Source organism: Anarrhichthys ocellatus, unplaced genomic scaffold (assembly GCF_004355925.1).
Source record: "Anarrhichthys ocellatus isolate YVR2014 unplaced genomic scaffold, GSC_Weel_1.0 scaffold198, whole genome shotgun sequence".
In the NCBI taxonomy this organism is placed as follows: domain Eukaryota; kingdom Metazoa; phylum Chordata; class Actinopteri; order Perciformes; family Anarhichadidae; genus Anarrhichthys; species Anarrhichthys ocellatus.
Window position 1 is genome coordinate 146,027 of NW_022280228.1, and position 23,060 is coordinate 169,086.

Here is a 23,060-nt window from a genome sequence, read left to right on the forward strand (position 1 = left end):
TTTTAAAAGTCACAACCACACAATGATGATTTAAGTCTGACAAAAAGAACGTGAGAATAATGCGGAATTTGTAGTAAATGAGTTGTTATTTTTAATTAATATTATTCTATTAAAATTTAAAAGGAAAAGTTTAATGGAACATAATAGAAGTTGTTAAACTATCAATAGAAACAAGAAGAAGCACCATGAATGAACTGTTGAGCAGTTATTTAGGGATGCATTCATTGAGGAATAAATGTGATTATGCAAAAATCTGTCCTAATGCACCGCGTTCATTGTAAACTGCAACAATAAATAATAAATGCATTACTAATGCATTGCATACAAAAAATACGTATTTATTATTTTAGTTAATAATGAACGTGGTACATTGCCAAGTAATGTTGCATAATCTAATTTATTACACATTTATTTATTATAAATGTATCCCTGAATCACAAAAGTAGTTGCATTTTTATTCAATTTTTTTTATTTGTATGCATCGATGTGTATTACTATACATAGGGCATCAAGATCATTGGCTTGCTTTTTCCCAGTGGACACGTTTCCGTTTACGAATGCAATCAGTGGTAATCAATAATCTATGAGCAGTGCAACAGAGCCGTGCCATGTGGAGCTTTCAGCGTGCACTTTTCCACAAGCTACCGGGAACACGCCGGGAGCTCCACAGACGCAAACACTGAGTAGAGAGATGGATCCACCGCTGATGTGACCCCGTAGCTCTTCAAGGCCGGTGTGTGGTGCATTTGCTGTCACGTTATTGTAAATTCGTGACAAAGACGTTAATCAAAACAGTACAACTTGACATTGTATAGTCCTTTTGTATTTATTACAAAATATATCCAAAATATTTGCCATCTGCTAGACTCACCATCACTGAATTCATTTCACCCACATTACATTTTGAAGCACCAACGGTGCACGCTCACTCCACATTTCCAGTTCACATTTGTGTCAGTAGCTCTGCATTCGGTACTGTAGGGAGTACGCCCCCTAGTGTTCAAAGCAAGGAAATGCACCTCTTCGCGGATGAACGATGTGTTAGCTGCTAACGTTTGTTGGAGCAGACGCTATTTTCTTTTTCAGCCCATTTCGCCACCGCAGAAATGGGAGACATGCTAATGTCAGTTTTTCGCCGCTTTGTGAAATATATATTTAAAAAAAAAGATGTATGGACCGCTATGCGTGTAATGCACTCTATATGTTACACAGCTAGCATGCAGTTAGCTAAATGTGCCATGGAACTTTTCAAACATTCTTCGAGCAGTTAACAATTTGCTAAGATAGCATTTCATGTTAACATTTCATGATAGCATCTCATTCTAAGAGGAAGATAGCATTTCATGCTAACAGGCCCACATGTGCACACATGTTTATATCGAAACCCGATGCACAAGTTCGTATTTTTGACCAACCCTCGAGGTAAATTCCGGACCAAAATAAAAACAAAAAACAGAGGGAGGATTTTTCCATTCCTGTAGGAATGAATGGATCAGTTGACTCACTTACGTACACAGAGCTATGCGGGAACGAGGCGTAATCTACTTTAAAATGAAGACTGTTTGCATCATCACACAGCGACAACAGCACTTTGTCTCGATTAAAACACCTACTTCTTCAACACTGTTCTTTAAAGTCATTTTCTTTGGTTGTGGAAATGCAGTGCGGAGGTGAGTTGAGCCACTGGTTTTGCTTCTTTAGGATGATCATGTGGAAATAAAAGATGACAGTAATTAACTGCTCTGCTTCGAGCCCCGTGAAACAGAAAATTAATATATGGTTTTCATATCCAGCATAGAGATTGGTCAAAGAGCACTTGGAAGACATCTGGGGTCTTTTGTCTTGATGAATGATTAGTCCCTTTCACATTGTCCATATTTCCCCGGGTGTACTGGTCCCTCAGGTGACCTGGTCTCACTGAAGGAGGCCGGGCTCCCCTCAGGCTCTCAGGAGGCCTTCTTGGTGCAGGTTCCTGGAGTCTCCTGTAGGTTCACCTTGGATCTGCAGACAGAACAGATCAGTTTCCATCACGTTGTATGTCAAATACACACTGGTTATAAATAATGTTTCTTATTATTAAAGAGTATCTATAGGCTGTAAATGGTGCGATAAGTGTCCAATGCATATATATAGGCAGCTCATAGCTGACTAAGGCTTAAACAGGTGTTTAAACCCACGTTAGTTTGTGTTATCTGGACCACGAGGACTGGCAAGTCTTTGCCTGAACCATGAATAAATGTGCCTGGATCACGAGTATTATAGTGTCTCTTAGTTTAAGTACTGTTATCTCAAAACCTAAAAAGGGAAAAAATATATAAGCTCAAGCTTGAAATGCTACAATAAGTATACAATTCATACGTAAATGTCCCTGTAAAGAAATGTAAAGAAAGAAAGCCGCTGGCAGAGATCGATGTTTTAGATCTTCAAAATATTTAAAAGATGTTATGTGTAAGATTTCAGACTCCATCCAACTGAAACTCCTCCTGTGTGGGAGGACTACGATGGCCAACGCCAATCTAGAACCCGTGTTTGGTTTGTCTGTAAATGGACGTTCGTTTGCTCTTACCTGTTGTGTGTCATGTGACTCTTGACCAGGTGGCCGGCAGCCAGGGCAGACATCAGTGAGAGCTCTCCAGCCAGCACGGTGGCACACACGACCCTGGCCAGCTGCCGGGCGTTGTCCCCCGGACAGTCCTGACTGGCTCCCTGCACGCCCAGCATCTGCACACACACACACACACACACACACGAATGAACACTTCAGGAAGTTAGCTAAATAGATTGCATTGATTCTAGCAGGATTTATATGTTGCTGTATTTATTATTGTGTGTGTACCTGGAGGCAGGCTTGCTGGGGGGGCAGGCTGGTGCCTCCTCCTACGGTGCCCAGCTCTATGGAGGGCATGGTGCAGGTGATGTAGAGGTCCTCCCCCGTTGGCCCCGACGCCTCCATCAGGGTGATGCAGTTACTGCTGCCCACCGACTGGGCCGGATCCTGGAGGAGCCACCCACACACACACACACACACACACGCCCGTTAACACAGGAAACACAAGAATACATAGAAAGTAAAAAGGCCGCACGATAGAACTACTTTACCTGTCCACAGGCTATGTAGATGGCAGCCACCAGGTTGGCTGCGTGCGCGTTGAATCCACCAATGCTGCCTGCCATGGCTGAGCCCACCAGGTTCTTACTGATGTTCACCTCCACCAGAGCCGCCGTCGACGTTTTCAAAACCTGCAGCACAGCGACAAGCGGGTCATGATATGGAATCTAGATTTAAAGATTACTTTCCTTCCGTGTGCTTCTGTGGCCGGCACACACTGTCTTCATTGTAAAGATGCGCGTGCTTTTAACATGAAGTGGATCTGGTATATCCTGCTGGACCTGATGCCAGGGATGTGTCGCGTAATGCCAGAGATAGAGACACCTGATAACTCTCAGCGCATACACCGTCTCTCTCTCTCTCTCAGTCAACCACAAACACTAGGCTGCGTACTGAGATGTTCCCTAAAGGAGCTGCACTACTCTTATAATATACTGCTGGCCTGCCAGACCTTCCAGACCTTCCTGGAACTCACCCTTGCTGCTCGTCCGTCAAGCTGTCAGAGCTACCATGGAGCCCACACTGTCACTAACTGCACTCCCTGGAGAAACACTATCTCTATTCTTGAAAAAAATAAAAAAACGACGTGCAATAAAACATGTGTTTGAAGGATATATCCAGGATGTCAAAGTGATTTAGCAGTGAAAACAGGTTAAAAAGATAAAAATCACAGTGTAAAAGTGAACCTGGTGATCGAGACAGAAGACAATGAAATTAAGGAACAATGTTCAAATGTTATGATCGGCCAGTCTACATTCGAGGGACGGGACTAAGCGATGGACCCATTGGTCTAAAAGTCTGAACCATCCAAAAAATACTTTCAAACTAACCGCACCACGGTTAAGTGCCGTCTGGACTGAGATCACGTATTTTCGTCGGACTAAGGGGCCGATGCCAGCGAGACCCCTTGCAGCAGGCACGGACGCTTCAAAAAAGGCAATTGGCAAAGTGAGTTGGACGAAACAGCTGATGAGTCGGTTATTTCTAAAACATAATTTGGGGCTTGCGCACAATCACATAGAGACCACATCACAGACTGTGACTACAGACTAGGGCCGTGAACAATCTCTTTTTTTTCTACATTCAAAGCTTTGATTGAGGTTTTTGAATGAAGCTTACAATGTCTGTCATCGTATTCTAGGATGTCATCAAAGAAGGATTTGGTGCAATTGCGGTTATATACTGTAAAAGTAATTTATAGTGCTGTTAGATTGCTGCCAGACCGCCTCGTTAATGCCTGCCTCCCATTGTGTGCGGCACGCCGGAGAGCAAACAGTTTTTTGAAGTACAGATTCAAGCAGAATGTTTTGTAAGATAAAAACATTTTTAAATTGGTTAATGGCTGTAAAGACCTCACACAGTTTGTAAACCACCAACAGTAAGCTCCCGGCTCCTCCTACCTCTCTGACCACTTTAGCGGGGATGGTGGCCTCACAGACGGCAGACTTGCCCCGGCCTTCGATCCAGTTGATGGCTGCTGGTTTCTTGTCGGTGCAGTAGTTCCCGCTGACAGCAATCACCTGCAGCTCTGGGAAGTGCTGCTGCAGTGTGCTCAGAGCCTGCTCTGTACCCTGCAGGCAGACCAAGTATCATTTTAAACAAGGCTGTTGAGGATGTTAGGACTCGCTAAAATGCCCTGATGGCGTGGAACAATACACATAGCCAGTCTGAAACAGTTACCTTAGAGATCATGTTCATCCCCATGGCGTCTCCGGTCTTGGAATGGAAGCGGATGTAGAGATTTCTCCCAGCCAGACCAACCAGCAGCTTCTGGAGCCGCGCAAACCTGCCAACGGCAACCATTAGCTCTTTCACACAAAAACAACGTATGTAGACACACAACAGACACCGAGCCCACACTTTGCGTCCTAGTTCTGTCCATGTCAGGTTTCATGGTTTACCTGCTGGTGTTGTCGAACGCCTCTTTGACGGCCTGAAAACCGTCTGTGCTCTCCAGCCAGGCCTTGACCTCAGCGGCGTGGCAGGCAGAGGGCAGTCTCACTACGGGTCCTCGAGTCATGCTGTCAGCCAGGATACGACAGTTGGCTCCGCCTCCCAGCTGACCGCAAGTCAGATACAGTACACATTAGAATAAATTCTGGATAATACAAACTTTCTTTTTTAGGAATAATGCATCTGATAACAGCTGATCAAACACAGAAGAAGTTCTACATGATCAACACAGGAAGGCACACCGTCATTTGTCAGCGTCTCCCATGACCCAACCCTCCATCCTGACCTCCTCCCTTAAAGGCACTATTACAGTGTCATAGTTCACAAGCAGGCTGCAACCTTCGGTTCTGAAAAGTGAAGCCAATGCTGAAGTGCCTTAAAGCTGCATTCTCTCTAGTGTCCACCAGGGGGCGACTCCTCTGGTTGTATAGAAGTCTATGAGAAAATGACTCTACTTCTCTCTTGATTTATTACCTCAGTAAACATTGTAAACATGAGTTTATGGTCTCAATCTCTAGTTTCAAGTCTTCTTCAATACAGCATGATGTTCATTTAGTACATTATGGTCCATTTAGAGTCAAACAGACCATAAAGCAGGGTATGTTTTAGGGCGGGGCTACTGTGATTGACAGGTCCCTACCACAGTGTTGTCCGCATTTTCATCTGAAAACTTTAACCCTTTCACAGTCTTTTTTCAGTTCATGAAAGTTAATTGTAACATTTTGTCAACAGTTGTGTAATGTGTCAAAGTTATTGAATTGAATATTTCAAGAACTCTGCACCACTACTACTCCACAACAATAATTGTAAGAAAGATAACAGTCAAACGTCAAATGTCAATAAAAGTGGCCTCATCTCTCCTCACTGTTTCAATTATTTTGTCCAACCTGGTATCTATCTATCTGGGTCTTTGGAAAACAACATATCTGACACTCACAGCGATTGCTCGACATCCGCGGTTGGTGCTGGCAACCAAGCAGCCCTCCGTGGTTGCCATGGGAACCTGGAACTGCTTCCCATCCAGATGCAGCGGCCCGGCCACGCCTACTGGTACGGGAATGTAGCCAATCACATTCTCACAGCAGGTGCCTATAACCTGGACAACAGAAACGTTGTCAAACAGGAAGCAGAGGGCGACACAGATCCCTGCAGGTGGTCCTGGGTGTGTGTGTGTGTGTGTGTGTGTGTGTGTGTGTGTGTGCGTGCGTGTGTGTGTCTTCACCTTGGAGTAGTCGTAGTCGGTGTACGGCAGGGTGGACAGCGCAGAAGGGGAGGGGAGTTTCGCAGATATCATCTGTCTACGTATGGCCACTCCTCTCTCTGGTTTCTCCATCATGGCCTCCAGTTTGTATGCGGGGATGTGTTTGGAGTTGACCAGCCGCACCACCTCAGCATCACTCAGGAAACGAGCCCCCAGCTGCAGGAGACATGTCATGCATGCCCACTTTTTAGCGGTCCAATCAAATGTGAAGGAACTGATTTAAATCCTTCTTGTTATGGGAAACCTGCTCCAAAATTACGTTTCACTGGAGAATATGTGACAGTGCAGACGCTGAAGACGCCCAGAGTTACACTTCACTGGGACTTTAAGATTAGAAGAAACAAAACTCCAGGATACATCTTAACTCATGAAATAAGGAACAGTGATCTCACATTATTCAATACGCATCAACATGAAATATGAAGTTATTCTCAGACGGATAGCACTGTTGGTTGTGTGTATAGAGTGTGTGTGTGTGTGTCATTGCGGAGCTGTCCCGGGTGCTGAAGCGCAGCGGAGGAGATCGATAGACATAGAATAAAATTCTCTATGTTGGCATAAGCTACAGTGGAGTTATATATTAATTTATAGGCCTACGTACAAGCAAATTCACTTTTCATATATTTATGAGCGATCTCTGTTATTCATTTAAGGTGATTTCAACCCATTTTGTAGCAGTTTTCATTTCAATAAACCTGCATGTGATGTGGACCGATAAGTCTTGTGAGGCCACAGGGAGCCGGCGGAATCAGAGCAAGTGTCTTTTCTATTGGCGTCACGCTCTAATTGGCTCAGCCTTGGAGAGAGAGTGGAGTGACTGAGCTCATTACAACCTAGTTAAATCACACAAACTGCCTCGAACCCTGCAGTCCTATTAGTGGGACGCGTCTTGACGACCGGCACAAGACACCTTAGGGAGCTGGGAGGTGGGCCAAGTGTAACGTAACCATTCATGTGAGCCACGAGTTATCGGCCGTGGCGATGTCTCACCTCGGGGTTGTTGATGATGGCCACGCATTCGTTCAGCTCTCTGGGCATCGGGGGGAGGCTCGGCTGATCCGTCTCAGACTTATGCTCCTCCTCTTCATCCCCCGCCACGAAGAAGCTCTTCGGCCGGGGCTCAGCGGCCGGGGAGGACAAGGGTCGGATCACCTCATCTAGGGAAACAAGGCAGAGTTGGAGACCACAGCGCGACACAAGTCACATCTGGTACGGCGTCATCACCGCCATCAGACACACACCTCTCTCCGCCTTGTTGGCAGGCGCCGGGGCAGCAGCGCTCGGGGCGGGGGGGGCGAGGGCTCGGGGAAGGCACGGCTCCTTCCTGCAGCAGGTCTCTGCGGGCCACCGGGGGGTCAGGGCCGGGGCGGACATGGTGATGGGGTTCTTCAGCGACAGAGTAGACTCCATCTCGGTCTGCTCGAAGAAGATGTACTTGATAGCCAGCAGCAGGGCCAAGGCCAGACAGATCACCTGCTCTATGTCCATGGTGATCATCCTGCAGGGGGGAGGGGCACAATAACGAGTCGTCTTAGAGTTGATTTCAAAAGCCAACACTGGCCTTGGTCTCGTATCTTAAAATATACACTTTGATGTTGATCCAGATATCATGAGGGACTGTTGAGATAAAAGCTTCATTCCAACATCGTTGCCACTATTGTCTTAAATGTCTCTTTATATTCGGACCATGTGCAATTTCCAGACACCATGGTGTCCGTGTCAGAATGAAAAGTCATTATGGGAGTAGTTCCCTATCTGGAAATAATTAAGAGATAATTAAGTGGCATCAAGAGATCATGAAATATAAGAGGTAGTTAAATCACTGTCATTATTATGTCGATGAAGTTTATACTCTATATACTACAAGTGTCGCTGGAGTTTTGACCTCTTCTTACTTCCACATCCTGATATACAGTCTCCTCTACTCATGAGCTTTATTACGTCGTGTGGAAGCATAAAATAGACGTATATAGATTTATATAAGAAGACGTAGTAAGAGTGACGTGATTTTCTCATAGACTTCTATACAACCAGAGGAGTCGCCCCCTGCTGGTCAGTAGAGAGAATGCCGGTTTAAGGCACTTCCGCATTAGTTTCACTTTTCAGTTCACTTTTCATGCATAGCATTCATCTATTTTCACACGCATGACAATGCACTGCAGGAAAGTCGGGGTAGCATATCGCTAGCCTCACCTGGTGAGATAGAAGTGCCACAGTGGTCTCTCTGGCTCGATCCTCCTGGGCAAGAGGTGGTCCAGCTCCATGCCGACCTGTGGGACGCCCACTGTGGTGTTGATGGACAAGGGCTCGGCGATCCAGCGGCTGTGGGCGTGAACCATCACCAGGCCCAGAGACTGCACGCAGAGCAGAGATCAGAAATGACGCTCGTGTTGAAATGAAAACAAAGACGGAAACAAAGGAAGAGATGTGTTACCATGATCATCTTGACTCTCTGGCTCACGGGGTTGGGTTTGTTGTCCTCCTCCTCCTCCATGACTCTGGAGAAGTGGCTCAGCTGCCAGATGGGATGGCCCTCCTGACTGTCGCGGGACAACTGCACAAGCAAAGGCCACACAGTCAAAAAACTGACATTAACACACACATACATGTACACGCATACAATGAAAAACTGCATCCTTACCTCCAGCACCAGGGAGACACACGCTGGGAAGAAAGTCATGAACACAAAGTAGTTGGCCAAGACAGACATGCAGCCAAAGCAGCACATGATTTCCAACTGCCGCACGCCTGAAAGACACAAGACAGATACTCAGGCATCAGGAGAGGTGGCGGCCATATCACCAGAGTGACTAAATCACAAAGCCACTGCTCAGTAACTGCATCCAGTGGAAACATGCTCTCAAAAGTGCTGAACACACAATTCCAGTGTTGTAACTCACGTGTTAATGAAAGCCCACCAAAAAGTATGTTATATGTTTGTTTTTTTAAACGCCGAAATTACACCAGTTATTATAGACTGGTAAACAGACATTATCATCGGAATTTCAACTTCCCAATGGTCATTGAACGCATCATGTGCGCTTCCGTCAGGAAACGTAACCAAATCAAAGCTCAAAGTAGTGATATCTCATCAAATCCATTTAGTCAGGCTTCAAGTGACGCGTTTGTGTCAGGAGCAGAAAAACGCCCTGAAACTGCCTGAGGTTCAGAGGGTTAAAGAGTAACATAACAGTGTCATTGTTCTGTCTGGTTGACACACCCAACAGTGATGTCATGGTGTAACGGCACAAGGAAAACTCTCAATGGCAGCAAGTACCTGACATGGTCCCCACTCCGATCACTAAGCACTCCACCAGGGCGTCCAGAGTGAAGGTGGGTCCCAGTACCGCCATGCCACGAGCAATGTTTTCCCTCACTTCATCCTGAAAGAAGTTAACGTACAAGAAACCAGTCAGGGCTACTGTTGGATTTCATGTCAAATGTGTGCAATATGATGAGTCGATATTTTTTTTCTTCATACTTGAGAACTGGAGCTCAAGGCAAACTTGGCAAGGGCGCATGCTTTGGAGAGGTCGATGAGAAGCAGGAAGAACGGCAAGGCCTCGCTGGAGGACAGAGCAGAAACAATGAGCTGGAGTGTTTTTAACAGAGACGCTGGTGAGGAAAGGACAGCATGCATGCAGAAGTGCGCCCTTACTTGAGGCCTGTGAGCTCTTTGTCGAGGAAGTGAATGACGACTATGCTGAATACGAAGCTGGAGAATATGGTGAAAAGGCCTGCAATGCCTGCAAGAGAGTAAATCAGGTGGATTTTAGATACATCTAGCTACAGCCAGAAGATCCACTGCATCGTATAATCATCGTAGGTGCACATCAATATTTTACCTAAAATATATTTAGAACCGAGTTGTCTCAAGTTCTGGAACTGGAAGTAGATATAGACAATGGCGATGCAGCGCGTGATGGTGAGGATGATGATGTCACTGCTCAGAATTTGCTGTAAAAAGAGAGGGAAATTAGTGGCAAGGTTACAGATGTTTATCTGAAATGTATGGTCAGGGATAATCCCCAGTGGAACTGGTTGGACATTTTGTTGCTCAGACTTAGATGTTCAGATTGATACCACTTGTGTGTCTATCGCTAATGCTACGGAGAACAACGGTGGCCTTCAGGTAATGTAAAAACGTGAAAGGCCCTCCATAGAGCCAGTGTTTGGTTTGTCCGCTCTGGGCTTCTGTAGAAACATGGCAGACTCCGTGAAGAGGAACCGCTCCCTATGTAGATATGATGGGCTCATTTTAAGCTGACAAAGACACAATAACTCAAAGTTTCAGTTGATCAAACACAAATGGAAACATAGTTATAAATAATATATAACGTTTTTTTAATAGATGCTCCACACTGGCCCTTTAAGACAGGGGGAAACAGCTAGTTGACACCTTTGAGTTATGGCTCTACCGCTGCTAAATATGCATTATGTTTTGCAGGCTTAATTGCTGTTGGTCATGACAATGCATATTCATTTCTAATAGAGATAAGGGTACTATGTCGGAGCTGAGAGGTTAGTAGAAGTACTTTTATTTTCTTCATTATTTGATATTGTTTTATTTTGCTTTTTTTCCTCATACATTGTTTCTCTGCCATGTCTACCTTGTAAAGCACTTTGTAACCGTTGCATTAAATTAAGTTTTTTATTATTATTATTATTATTATTATTATATACTGTCACTACTAAAGTGTGACATATAATCTGTGGGAGGACAGTCCTGGGGCTTTTTTTTAAGCGGTGGCCTACTCTACATTGTGTGGTGGATGCACTAGCACAGATAACAGACTTCCTCCCGACGACGTCGTTCACTCACCTCCTCCGTTTTGGGGCAGTAGAAGTTCCAGCCGCAGATCTGATCGTTACCGGTGAACATGTTCATGGACATCATACAGATGGTGAGGGTGACCGTGCCAACGATCACCTCCCAGGCGTGGGAGGCCACCAGGAGGCCGTGCATACGGAACAGATGGGTCAGCATGGTTGCAATAGGGCTGCATAAATAACACAAGAGGAGTAATGTCAGCTGGACACCTTTACATGACAACAAGTGAGTGATCATCGATAGTGATATTACAGTGTGTGGTGGGTAGAACCATGAGACCAGACAACTCATACACAGACACATGCTAGGGTGACTATGTCCCACAGCCAAAAGCAGACGAGCTGGACATCTCACCAAAGCAGGAAATTATTTCCAATGGCCAAACAAGGAGGAACCAACTTCAAAAAAATAACTATTTAGAAAAATCTAATTTTTTAATATCCCAAATACAATAGAATAAGGCTCATTTGGGTATTAAAAAAATCAGAGAAAATAGAAATCAGCCCATCGTTGTTGTCTCCGGGCTTGATATTTGAGATCAAATGAGTTTGAGACTTCTGTGGTTTCATTGAGAGAGAGACTGATGTTCACAGATATTGATTGAACTTTCCTATGCCATGGAAATAACATTATAATAAATAATTTAGGTGGCGTTCCCCTTTACCTTTATCGCCAGTAACTGATTTTTATTTTTTAAGTTACATTACAGCCTACCTACATCATTTAAACTGCGTCAATTACGTAGCCTAATATTGCCCCTGAGCACTGAAAAAAAAAGTACTCTGGCGAATCACTCCCTAAAGAGAAACCCCATAATATTAAGCTTAATATTCATTACATGAATGCGTGGATACTCCACAGTTAATAGCACGCCGTTTCTTAAATTTACGATTTGACCTATTTTGGGGGGGGGAACATCAATAAATGCTGCAATTGGTTCATACTGGTGATTTAAATCGCTTATTTGAGTCTGTCTCCCGTAGAGTCTATCTCCGCTGTCTGCGGTAGCGGAGCGGCTTTGTTGCGGCTATACTGTCAGATTTTGACGTAACTCACCGGCTATAGGCTCAGTCTTGAACGTTTGCAGGCCTATTCCCAACATAAAACAACAATGTTTGAATGAAGAGTTAAGCTTTACTCACGTTGAGCGGGTCGGACAGTGGTGGTTGAGAGAGAGGAGCGGCGGCGGCGACGAGGTTCCTGCTTCCCGGTGTGGAGCACAGACAGCCGGGTCTCGCCGACGCACGGAGTGACTCTCCTCCGCCGATGGAGCGATGGCACGCTTCGACATCATCCGACACTTCAGCCAATCACGTCCGTCACCTGCTCCGTGAGCGCGTTAGTCCACGCCCCGTTTCCTAGGCGATAGCAGCAATGGGGGCATGGCTACAGAGAGACGCCTAATCTCGCCACCACTCACACTCTGAAGGTTGCACAGAGAGCCTATAGCGTTTGAGGGAGTGGGCTAGTTCCTGAAATGTATTGATGCTTCATAGATTAGTAGTTTAACATTAATTTACGTTTTTTTATTTTCATTTATTTACTTATTCTATTGCGGTTTTGTCACGTAAAGTCGCAGCTGTGTTACTCAGTTAATTAGGCTTTTACTCTTTTAACGTTAGCCTACATCAAACTTTACAAAATTGTGTATAGGTTACACATTTGTTAATAAAAATTGAGGAATAGTATGGATATGGAATAGAGGTATGAGGGTGTGTGAGGGTGTTCAATACATTCTTCTCCTGAATGCAAAGCATGTTTTCTGGGATCAAAGGAACTAGGCCTACTGGTATTAGGGTCCTATTTGACATTTTAATGTTGGGCATCATGTTATAGCTGTATTTTTCAGATTGGACTACACATTGTTGGTTAGAGCCTATATTATACATCTTTACAACCTATATGCACATTTTTCCTCTACAAAGCTCCAAAGAAATGAGCTTTTCAAAGTACACATTGACATTTAAATGGGATTCTAAATGGGTCAGTTTTGTTCGGTTTTGTTCACGGCGTAACAAAATCTGAGCGATTCAGGATCAAGGCTGAACAGATTGTTCAGTATACAGCTGATCCAACAAACAAAGTTGACCCTGCCATTTTCAAAGTCTGTACACATGACGGGATATAACTGTAACCCACCACATTGGATGGTCCAAAATAACAAAAATACTTTTATTTATTATTTTATTAAATATCCCTGTAAAAAAATAAACAAATACACAGCCTATTGCTCAATTTTGGCTTAAATTTAGTGAGGTTCCTGCTGTTTGACGGAAGTTATGATATATTCTATTTATTTGCTTGTTGCACTGCCAGCAGTGGAGCCTAAGGATGGTCTGTCTGTCTGTCTGTCTGTCTGTCCATGGTCCACTCCACAGTTAAGACACCATCTTAATCGCTTTTATAGTGACATGATTAATGGGATGAGGATTAGATTTGCTGTGGATACTGACATTTCCAAGAGGCCGATTCCTAAGATTGTACCTCTACTCTGGTGCCCCCATCAGGCCACAAATGATTCCCTCTGATAAGCAGTTTGATCTACAAACATCATGAGAGTATCAATAATAGTGTCCATACATTGATTTATCTGATTTCTGCCATCTAGCCTGGTTTCTTGTGTGCAACAAAGTCAATAAGTGCATTTACTCAACAGGTTATTTGAACAAAATGTTGAAATACTTTACTGATTAATAAATGACGGTACTTCTTCTCCACCACAACACGGCTGCAGTATGGAATGGATTTGCTTCCAGTATCTTTAGAACTGGTCGAAGCAGACTATGAAGAAGTGGCATGTGAATAGTTTCTCAACAATAGGGACCTTGCGCAAAGTTTTATGTTGGTTCTTTTACTAGATGGATATTGTATTTGCACCATTAGGGGATCACAATGGAAATAAGCCATTAAATAGCCAATAAATAATATGTGGCTTTATTGTGTAATGTAAATGTCTGCTATAATGGTCTTCAGGTCTAGAATGTATTATATGCATTTTAATGATTGTCAACCAAAATCTGTTCAGGCCTATATCTGCCTATGCTTTATAGAGCTCGGCCTATATTGAAACCTTTTTCTCCACCACGTTAGTTTCAGATTTTATGAAGCCTACAAAACAATATAATACAAGGTTATAGATGACAGTAAAGTAGTTTACTGTATGATGTAGCTCCACTTTGACCAGCTAGAATAGTTAATAAATAATATGATCACACAACTAGGGGCCATTTTACTTAGTGATACCTTACATTGAGTACACTTTACTGCCAATACTTCTGTAGGCCTTCTTAACATTGTATACATGGCTTCTTTTAACTTTACTTGAGTAAAGGATGTGAATACTTAGCTATTTCTTTCTTGACTAACTTTTTTTAAACTAACATAAGTGCGTTATGTGTTGTCTTGACATTATGAACTGAAGTTCATCCGTTCACTGTAATGTATGACATTAAAGAAAACCTTTGGGAAAGGACGTATACCCACAGAGACACAGCATCAGCGCATGCGCCGCACTTTGTGCTGTGTTTTCGCGCCACAGTAGTCCCATCAGTCCTTTCTGAAGAAGAGGAACCTCACAGAGAAGAAGGATATCGATACCCAACCTTATTTAGACAGGTAATAACAGACCTAAAACAATACTTGTTATAACGGTGGTAATGTTAAAGCCCGAGTTTCTCTGTTGTTGTTCTTCATCATTAAGGTAAAGTTAGCTTACTAGCATGAAGAAAATAGCATTAGTAACATCCAGCTAAAGCTAGGCTAACGTTACAAGAAGTTACTGTCATGTTGGTTAGGGTAGGGTAAAGCAGCACAGGGTATAGTTAGTTACTGCCAAACACTTTGTGACCTGAGGAGAAAATGCCGCCTCAAAGGTTTTATCACATTTGCCGACTTTTTAGTTTTAATTGGGTTCATATTTTGACAGCTAGCTTATCATTAGCTGTTACAAAAAAGTTGCTAGCTGACTTTATAGCTAAGCTAATGGTAGCTGTGACTTTTAACCTTACTGTAAATGGTGAGCCCATTGTATTTAATTGTATTTATAAACAGGGGAGGCAGTAGAGTATTGTGAATTATGCTTTGATAATTTTGTCAAGCTGTCAGTCTTTTTTTTTCATTTGAATTTGACAGTTTTCTTTGTGAATGAAACAGATTTTTGTATATATATTAATATTGTAATTAGACAGTTGGCCCCTGAACATAACTGCATAAGTGCATCCTTACTGTAACTCTTAGCTGAATAAGAAGAGGCTGTCGGAAAAATAAAAGCCTCCAGCTCCAGCAGATCCATACTAACAGCTTCTCTACAGATTCATGTGTATAAGATACCACTATGTGATGCTGCACATAATGGGAAACTACAAACAAAACCTCTGATGCACGTAATGTTTCCTTGAGGCAGAGCTATTCCGCTGTAAGACATCTGAATGGCTTTACTAGTTTTAATTTAGTTTCACAGCAGCCTGTGTAGCTTTATTATGAGGGGCAGGTTTGCTGAAATGGAAGACATTGGACTGTACCTCATATACGGATATATTGAAATATTGAAATTATAAAAGATTATATACAATAAAACAATGAAATAGAACAATTATATAAAACTAGCACTCAAGGAAAAAAGAAAAAGAAAACTAAATTATATTTACAAGGACTTTGTAATCAATAAATTAATGTTAAATTGTATGTATTACATTATTCAATTACTATGAATAATGCATAATAATAAAATACTTTAAAAATACTGTAAAAAATTACAGTATTTTTTGTAAACGTGTTATTAAAGCAGCATTGAACCAGCGGTTAGTGTGGTGATTTAAACATGCTCATCTGGGAGCAATGCACACAGAAATGAGATCACATTCAAAGCTTTAACATGAAAGTCCTTCAGGGAATCCTTTTAGCTTTGCTATTTACTTATAATTCCTGTACTGTATATCACAGAACAAGTCTCTTGTTTTGAAGGTCTGGAGGTGAAAGAAGAAGTGCGCCAATTCGTTTTTTAACCACCAGGTGGGTCTGATGGTACATTGTAGCTGCAGCTGGTGACAACATAATGCATAAGTTCTGTTCAGGTAAATACATTAGACCATGGACAGTTTATATGTAATCAGTTTACAAACTAATAGTGAGTTTAAATCTATTTTTTTTCGCAGAGTCAAAAAGATGCACCACTTTTCGAGACAGCCGCAATTCTAAATCTAAATCAGAAACTGACCGTGGCCTCAGCAATGTCACTTCCCCCCTCTAGTGGCTGTCCAATAGCTGAACACACTCTATTATGGATTCAGGGGAGTCTTCATTCACTTCATTCACCCCCATTATCATACAACAATATAAACAAGCTACTTCCACTCGAGACAAGATATTGAGCAGCAAATGAAGGTTGTGAAAACAGAGAACATAAGGCAGTGAGCAGCGCTGAAAGGCCTGTGTTAGCCACGCTATGAGGTCTGGTTATCAGCAAATATCAAAGATAATCATGAGCATCAATAAAATATTACAAAATGAAATGATCCACATATGTTGATAATAACGGGGCATCTCTATTATGTAGGTGCAGTTGCTCAAAATGGCATTAAAATGGCAATGTGACTGTCACCCCTGTATGTGTGTGTGTGTGTGTGTGTATGTCGTCCGTAGACATTCCGGAGATGACTGACAGCTGTAATCAGGAGCACGGGAGGAACGGAGATGCGTCGAGCTCGGACGACGACTCCGTGAGCTTGTTGTGCGATCACATAAACTTGCAGAGCAGGGGGGTACCCGAGGACATGGAGATCGATGATTTAGATTCACAGTTTGGCAACAAAGAGCAGGAAAAGGAAGCGGGGACGGAGATGAATCAACTCAACCCGCCTGAGTCAGGGATACCCAGCTGTGCCCAGTCTGCAGCCGGCCGTGCTGATCCTACATCTCAATCAGGTAATTGTGAGTTAGAAACTACGGAAACGTCCGTTTACAGCAGCGTGTCGCTGCCAACGGGACGATCTCGGCAGTTTCTTTTTATGACGAGAACTGTAATTTTAGTCTTCCTCAAGCGAGAATATATTTCCATGTTATTATGACATATTTGTCATTATTACTCAATACGTCAATATTCAGCACCATATGGAAGTTTGTTGTTATAATAACACACAGACTTTCGTTATAACGAGAAGTTTGTTGTAATGAGATATGTTGATTTTGTGAAATAACGAGGACGTTTATTGTAAAAAAATATTTTGGCATCTGGTAGTAATATTAAGAAGAAGAAGAAAAAAGTCACATTCACATGTATAAAGTATGATCACTGTAATTGAAAGGACCTCGTCCTCTGATTTGTCATGTCTATACTTTAAATTTATTTCACAAATCTTGATTATTGTTTTTTTGGATCTGCAGCAAAGGTCTGGCAATATGTGAAACTCCCCAACAAGATACAAGTCAACAAGAGGAATGGAAAGGGAGAGACTCTTCTGCACAAAGCGTGCAAGAGAGGAGACCTGGTGCAAGTCCAAGCCCTCATTCAAGCCGGGATCAGCATCAACGTGGAGGACAACGCAGGTCCGTCACAGCTCACACGCTTCGATGCTCCGACATGTCCGTTACTCATGAAACAACGATTAACCGTCAAACACAAAAGCCACTCTCATCGGTAATTGGTGACTTTTAATTGGCAGGCTGGACGGCTCTCCACGAGGCTTCCACTTTCGGCACCGAGGCGGTGGTCGAGGAGCTGCTGAAGGCCGGAGCTAACGTTCACGTCAGAAGCTTCGATGGCGTCACGCCCCTGCTTGACGCTGTTTATGCTGGATACAATCAGGTGACGGAGAAACTCTGAATTAAACTTTTAAGATGTAGAGGGTAGTTTTCAGCAACACTTCCCACCTGCCCACAGAGAGCCAAAGTCCTGGCATCACTTTCAGACTTGCCAAGCTTTGGTAACTCAGTGTTTTCTCTTGTCTTCCTTAAATAGTCACCCCTGGGGTTTTACAAAGACAAAAAGAAGTGTCTATTTTCTTTCCTTATCCTTATTTCTGCCTCTTTTCTCTTTCTCTTTTTTTGGGATGGACATATTTGCATGCTTAGATACCAAGCATGCAAATATGTCCATCCCAAAAAAAGTATAAGCGATGCCAAACCATGACTCTTCTTAGACCACAGTCCTCGCTGGCGGTTCATCAAATATTACACCCAGGCGGCAATCTGGTCTCTATGGTCAGTCATCGCAGTGAAGAATGTGTTATATTACATGTCAATGCGCTGTGAATGCACGTGTTATATTGAGTGAGGCTGGTATTTGCTGTGATTGGCCAGGTTTTTTTTAGGTATGTACTTTCCACTGCAGTGTGTGTGGCATAAATCAGAAACAGCAGTGATTTTTTCAGCATGAGTCGGAATGGGCAAGAGGACTTTTTTTGACTTTAGATTGCCAGCTGTGACATCAGCTGCGGTTTTGAGCCAGAACACTTAATGACATTAATCACTTCCTGGAATTCGTAAAGAAAGAGCTACCATTGTTGGATGGCTCCAGTGAACACAGGAGCATTTACGCCGGAAACCATGGACTTCATAGAGTCTTTTTTATTATATATACTGTATATGACTGACATGGTTTTGTGACTTGGCGTGTGTGTTGTGCAGGTAGTGAAGCTCCTCCTCCAGTACGGGTCAAACCCCAGCGACAGGAACGGGGCCGGCCTCAGTGCACTGGACATGGCGGAGGAGGAGGACATCAAAGAGCTGCTCTCTCTCTCAGTGTCTTCTGTTCCATGTCAGGCACCTGCACGGCACAGACCACCAGGTGACCTACCTCACACATTCCATACAGATGTGATCCGAGCCTTTCATTTTGACACACGGGACATATGATACGTAGCAAGCGGCAGCTGAGCAAATGCATTTTGCACCTTTAGGTTATACTCCACTGAAAGACTGTGTTTAGAGTATCAAACACTCACCTCCTGCAGCACTGAAAGGTGGCTCTGAAACATTTCTGGTTTCGTCTGGAAGCACAGCAGCAACTAAGTTTGTTCACAATAGTTGCAGGCAACAAATACGAACAGCCAACTGTGCTAGTGACAAACAGAAGCAGCCACATTTTTGTAACCCGTTGCTAATGTCGGCAGAGGAGTTTAAGAAGTGTCTGGATGTATTGATACCTTATTTTGCAGAGAAAACCTTGAACTACATCGCAACCTTTTAGGCCTGCAGAGGTGAGCGTTTGATACTGGAAACATAGCTCGTCAGTGGAGAACTCCTTTTAGTCACGACCGGTTTGCTGGACGCATCCTGACCTCGTCATGAGTTTCCTTCTTCTTCTTCTTTTGCCTTTAATGGCGGTTGGCAAAATGCTTTCGGGTGCAGTACAACCACCCGCTAATCCGGAGTGTGGACTAAGGATCTGTTCTCTCTCTAATCCGACAACAAGACAAAGAAAACCAAAATAATGAAGCAAACAAAAAGAAACGAATGAAACAAAAAATATTTTTATATTTTAATATATTTATATTTATTTACGCATTCCTAACTGGTCGACCAGAGCAGACACTGGGGTCAAATTGATTTAAATTTCAGCATTTATAATGTGGTTATTGGTTATTTGTTTCTTACTTTTAGACTTGTCTAAGTTTAAACTCCCATTTAAACATCAGGGAAATATTAGGAACGTTCCTACTTGACACATTAAAGTCGGACAACCTAACTACAGAATACGACTTTTGGCAACAAGTTGACATTCACTGCTCCAACTTGTGGCATAAATCGATGTGTAACTTGCATTGGATCTGTTGTTTATTCTAAGCATAGGAAACCTGAGGACTCAGAAGTTTCTTAGAGTGCTGATTTCAGGTCTTGAGTGCGGGGCTCTTTCAGGTGACGCGTCTTCAGAGGCTCACTGGCTCAGCCGCAGTGACACGGCGAACGTGGCATCCAGACACTCGGGTGACGGAGGCAGAGCCAGGGAGCTCGGTGACATTCAGCCGGGGAGGAAAGACTCCACCGCCGACGATGTGAGAGCTCTTTGCACTCCGAAGGCCTTTTCGACTCGAGTCTCAAGACTCAACCATTTACGGCACAGGTGCAATCACGTGATGCCGTCCTTCTCTTGCAGCGTCATTCACAGACCTTGACGGTGGTTTTGGAGGAGGTGGAGAGGAAACAAACAGAAATATCCGCGTGGCCTCTGACCGGTCCAGAGGATGCAGGTAGAGCAGCTGCACCGACAGCCGTGATGATCACCATTTACATATTAATGTTTGAAGGGCACACAAAGAGAAGTGGGCACCGTAATTAACCAAAAGGATCAGAGCATATCCAGCTGGTACCACTAATGCAAATGAGATGACGTGTAAATGCATTGTCAGCTTGGTTTCAAGCAGAGCACAGGACAGATGCTGGATTTGTTGTTCCTGTTTTTCAGGCCGATATCATGCCGCTCTCACACAGATCCAGAAGGTGCTGATCGAGGCGCTCACCAAACAGCAGCTGGAGAAGGATGCTCTGGCCCAAAGATGCCGGTCAGTTCATTGTTGACTCGAGGTGAAGCTTTGTGAGCTGGCAGCAAAAGATGTCGCGTTGCGACCTGGCAAAATGATAGAAGTGAAAGTTCACTCCTCGTAGTGCACACTAGTATGGCCACATTAAATAATTAGAAGTTTATATCGCATATTTGCAATAATGTTTTCTCAAAGTGCCCAGTGATGATGCTGTCAGACTCCAAGCTGCCCTTTTTTATTATTATTAAAGTTATGTTACCCTGAAAAAATGCTCCAGGTTGATAGAAGTATATGGATGGATTCCAGTCACTCTTTAGAGATAATACTAATAATACATCTTATTTATAGAGCACGATTTCAGTCAAATGAAATAAGTTTTTATTAGTCGAAAGTAAGTAATTAAGTGGAAAAATAAAATGTTTGGACAGCGTTGCCAAAGAAAGGCCTCAGCAATTGGACCCTAAAACAAAACAAAGTATCAAAAAGCACCTTTTAATAACATCACAGTTTGTTTTTCAACCTAGACCCTAACTACCCATGATCTTGTGTCCTTTTCATAATGCTGTCAGACATTAGTAGTCGACGTTCATTGACAGTGAGGAGATGCCCGAGCGATCACATTACAGCCTGTTCTCCCGCAATACCGGCCCTATTAGTCAGCTAGACACAAAAACATGGCTGAAAGATGCAGAAGCTACCCTTTCTACCTAAGCGTGTTAAAACACCAAAAGAAGAAAGAGTTGCACCGATAGCTGCACTAGGATCAAACACATTACAACAGAGTTTCTTTTTGATTTTAAGACTCAATCATAATTTAGCAATTGCAATTCATCTTACTTTTGGACATTCCTATTGATTATGTTTTTAATGTCCCTCTTAAAACATAACTGATATCTGAGGATATATGCTGACGCAGCTTCACAGCAGAGTGACAGTTTGAGCTCAGACAAGTCCACAGTTATGGCTCACACTCACTTCTACTTCTAAAAAGTAGTTTACATAATGGTGTTAATATGGGGATTTATTAATTAGACAAATTAGATAAATTATGAATTTGTAAATTCATTGTAATTCATTATCAGATCATTGCAAATGGTGATAATATTGAAATTGGACTGATAAAGAAATCTTAAGATCCTTGTCTTAAAAAAAAACATTGTTTCATTGTGTTTTCTAAACTGCCTTGATTGTCCTCTGGTGGGACAATAAAGATCTGAAAGGACTTCACCACTGTGCCAGAACACCATTTAACATCAGCGCTGTTTGTTTATCCGTGCAGGAGTGTGCCCGGCTGCCTTCTGCAACGCCTCTTGAAAAGTCAGCTCTCGTCCCTCGCCTCGCGTCAGAGGACCGTGGTGGAGCTCCTGCAGGTGCAGATGCGTTTGGCAGACGTGTACGTCACCGCGAAGGCCAGACTTTCCACGCAGCCTCCCAACCACGGAGGCAGCAGTGTAGTGAGGTGGCCAGCCGCTTCTACAGCTGGGGAAGCACACAGCTGTGATCAAAACGGTCGGGAATGCAACAGGCCAGTTACACAGACCAGTGCGGTAAGATCGACGCCTCCAAGCGGCGCCAGGGGCCGCTCGGCGCCCAGGCCTCCTGCTCCTCCGCTGACCCTTCTGCTTAAGAAGGATGCCACACGCACCGATGTGCTGAAACAGAAAGCCAGTTGCTGCCAGAGCAGTGCCACACAAGCAGGAAATACTTCACGCCGCGTCAGCTTTCAGATGAAAGGAAACAATGCGCTGATACAGACGCAAGCTGAGGACAACAGCCCGCAGCTCTCTGAGCTCATACAGAGGGGAGTCATGCCGTCTGGAGGTGCTCTCCAGCTGCTGCTGAAGGTGAGGCTAAGCTCTTCTCATTGAACCCCACGTGTTACAGCTTGTTCTCTTTAGAGTTGTCTCCAAACACACCTGAACTAATTTAACAGAATGTCTTTCCTAGTTACAGGAAAAGTTACATTTTCCTCATGTCTAAGGGTGTTAAATTTGAAATTCAGAGCATATCTGCAATTGAGGGATTGCCTCCATACGGCTCCCAACGGAGTGACTGGAAGCTAACGGTGCTAACAGCGCAAACAACAGCTAAACAGTGCTGACAGCGCTAACGGTGTTTACCAGAGAGGGGGAACCGCGGGGTGGGCGTTACGCTTCCATGACGATGCCGGTGCAGAGCGGTGCAGAGCGGTGCAGAGCGGCGGCCGTGAGCTAACCAGTGGTGCACGCTCACATGCACACGCGGCCGGACCGGCTACGACAACAAAGCACAGAGACGCTCTGATTACAACACACACAGAGGGAGAGTGACTTCCTTCTCTGCTCAGGTTATATCTTTACATAGAAAAAGGGTTGTTTATATCAATATATATATACAATTATATATATATAATTATATAGGGCTGCTATATCAATGCTCTGACTTTTGAAT

At 43.5% G+C, this 23,060-nt stretch overlaps 1 protein-coding gene across 2 annotated transcripts; it reads right to left on the reverse strand.

The window, feature by feature from the left end:
* Positions 1 to 805: 805 nt before the first annotated feature.
* LOC116400753 (3-hydroxy-3-methylglutaryl-coenzyme A reductase) lies at positions 806 to 12,395 on the reverse strand. 2 transcript variants are annotated; one of them, XM_031878767.1, is made up of 20 exons: positions 12,297 to 12,395; positions 11,146 to 11,323; positions 10,169 to 10,280; positions 9,982 to 10,069; positions 9,805 to 9,889; positions 9,601 to 9,706; positions 8,965 to 9,071; positions 8,758 to 8,877; positions 8,517 to 8,677; positions 7,565 to 7,821; positions 7,314 to 7,480; positions 6,285 to 6,479; positions 6,000 to 6,158; positions 5,011 to 5,168; positions 4,790 to 4,895; positions 4,510 to 4,680; positions 3,100 to 3,240; positions 2,837 to 2,995; positions 2,567 to 2,721; positions 1,947 to 2,001 (listed from the first exon to the last, which is right to left on the reverse strand). In XM_031878767.1, the coding sequence occupies exons 2-20, from the start codon at positions 11,308 to 11,310 to the stop codon at positions 1,947 to 1,949; spliced, it is 2,667 nt and encodes an 888-aa protein (XP_031734627.1). In that variant the 5' UTR covers positions 11,311 to 11,323; positions 12,297 to 12,395. The 2 variants fall into 2 exon arrangements, with proteins under 2 accessions (XP_031734626.1, XP_031734627.1); XM_031878766.1 differs by lacking the exon at positions 12,297 to 12,395 and having other exon boundaries at positions 806 to 2,001; positions 11,146 to 11,310.
* Positions 12,396 to 23,060: the final 10,665 nt, after the last annotated feature.

What these genes read in the sequence shown, in the direction of transcription:
- LOC116400753 (XM_031878766.1), bottom strand. Translation starts at nt 11,310, where the DNA reads ATGCTGACCCATCTGTTCCGTATGCACGGCCTCCTGGTGGCCTCCCAC. An exon ending in CCATCATCAACAACCCCGAG is followed by an intron (nt 6,480 to 7,313) that starts GTGAGACATCGC and finishes TGTCTCCTGCAG; the next exon opens with CTGGGGGCTCGTTTCCTGAG. An exon ending in TCTACATAGCCTGTGGACAG is followed by an intron (nt 2,996 to 3,099) that starts GTAAAGTAGTTC and finishes TGGCTCCTCCAG; the next exon opens with GATCCGGCCCAGTCGGTGGG.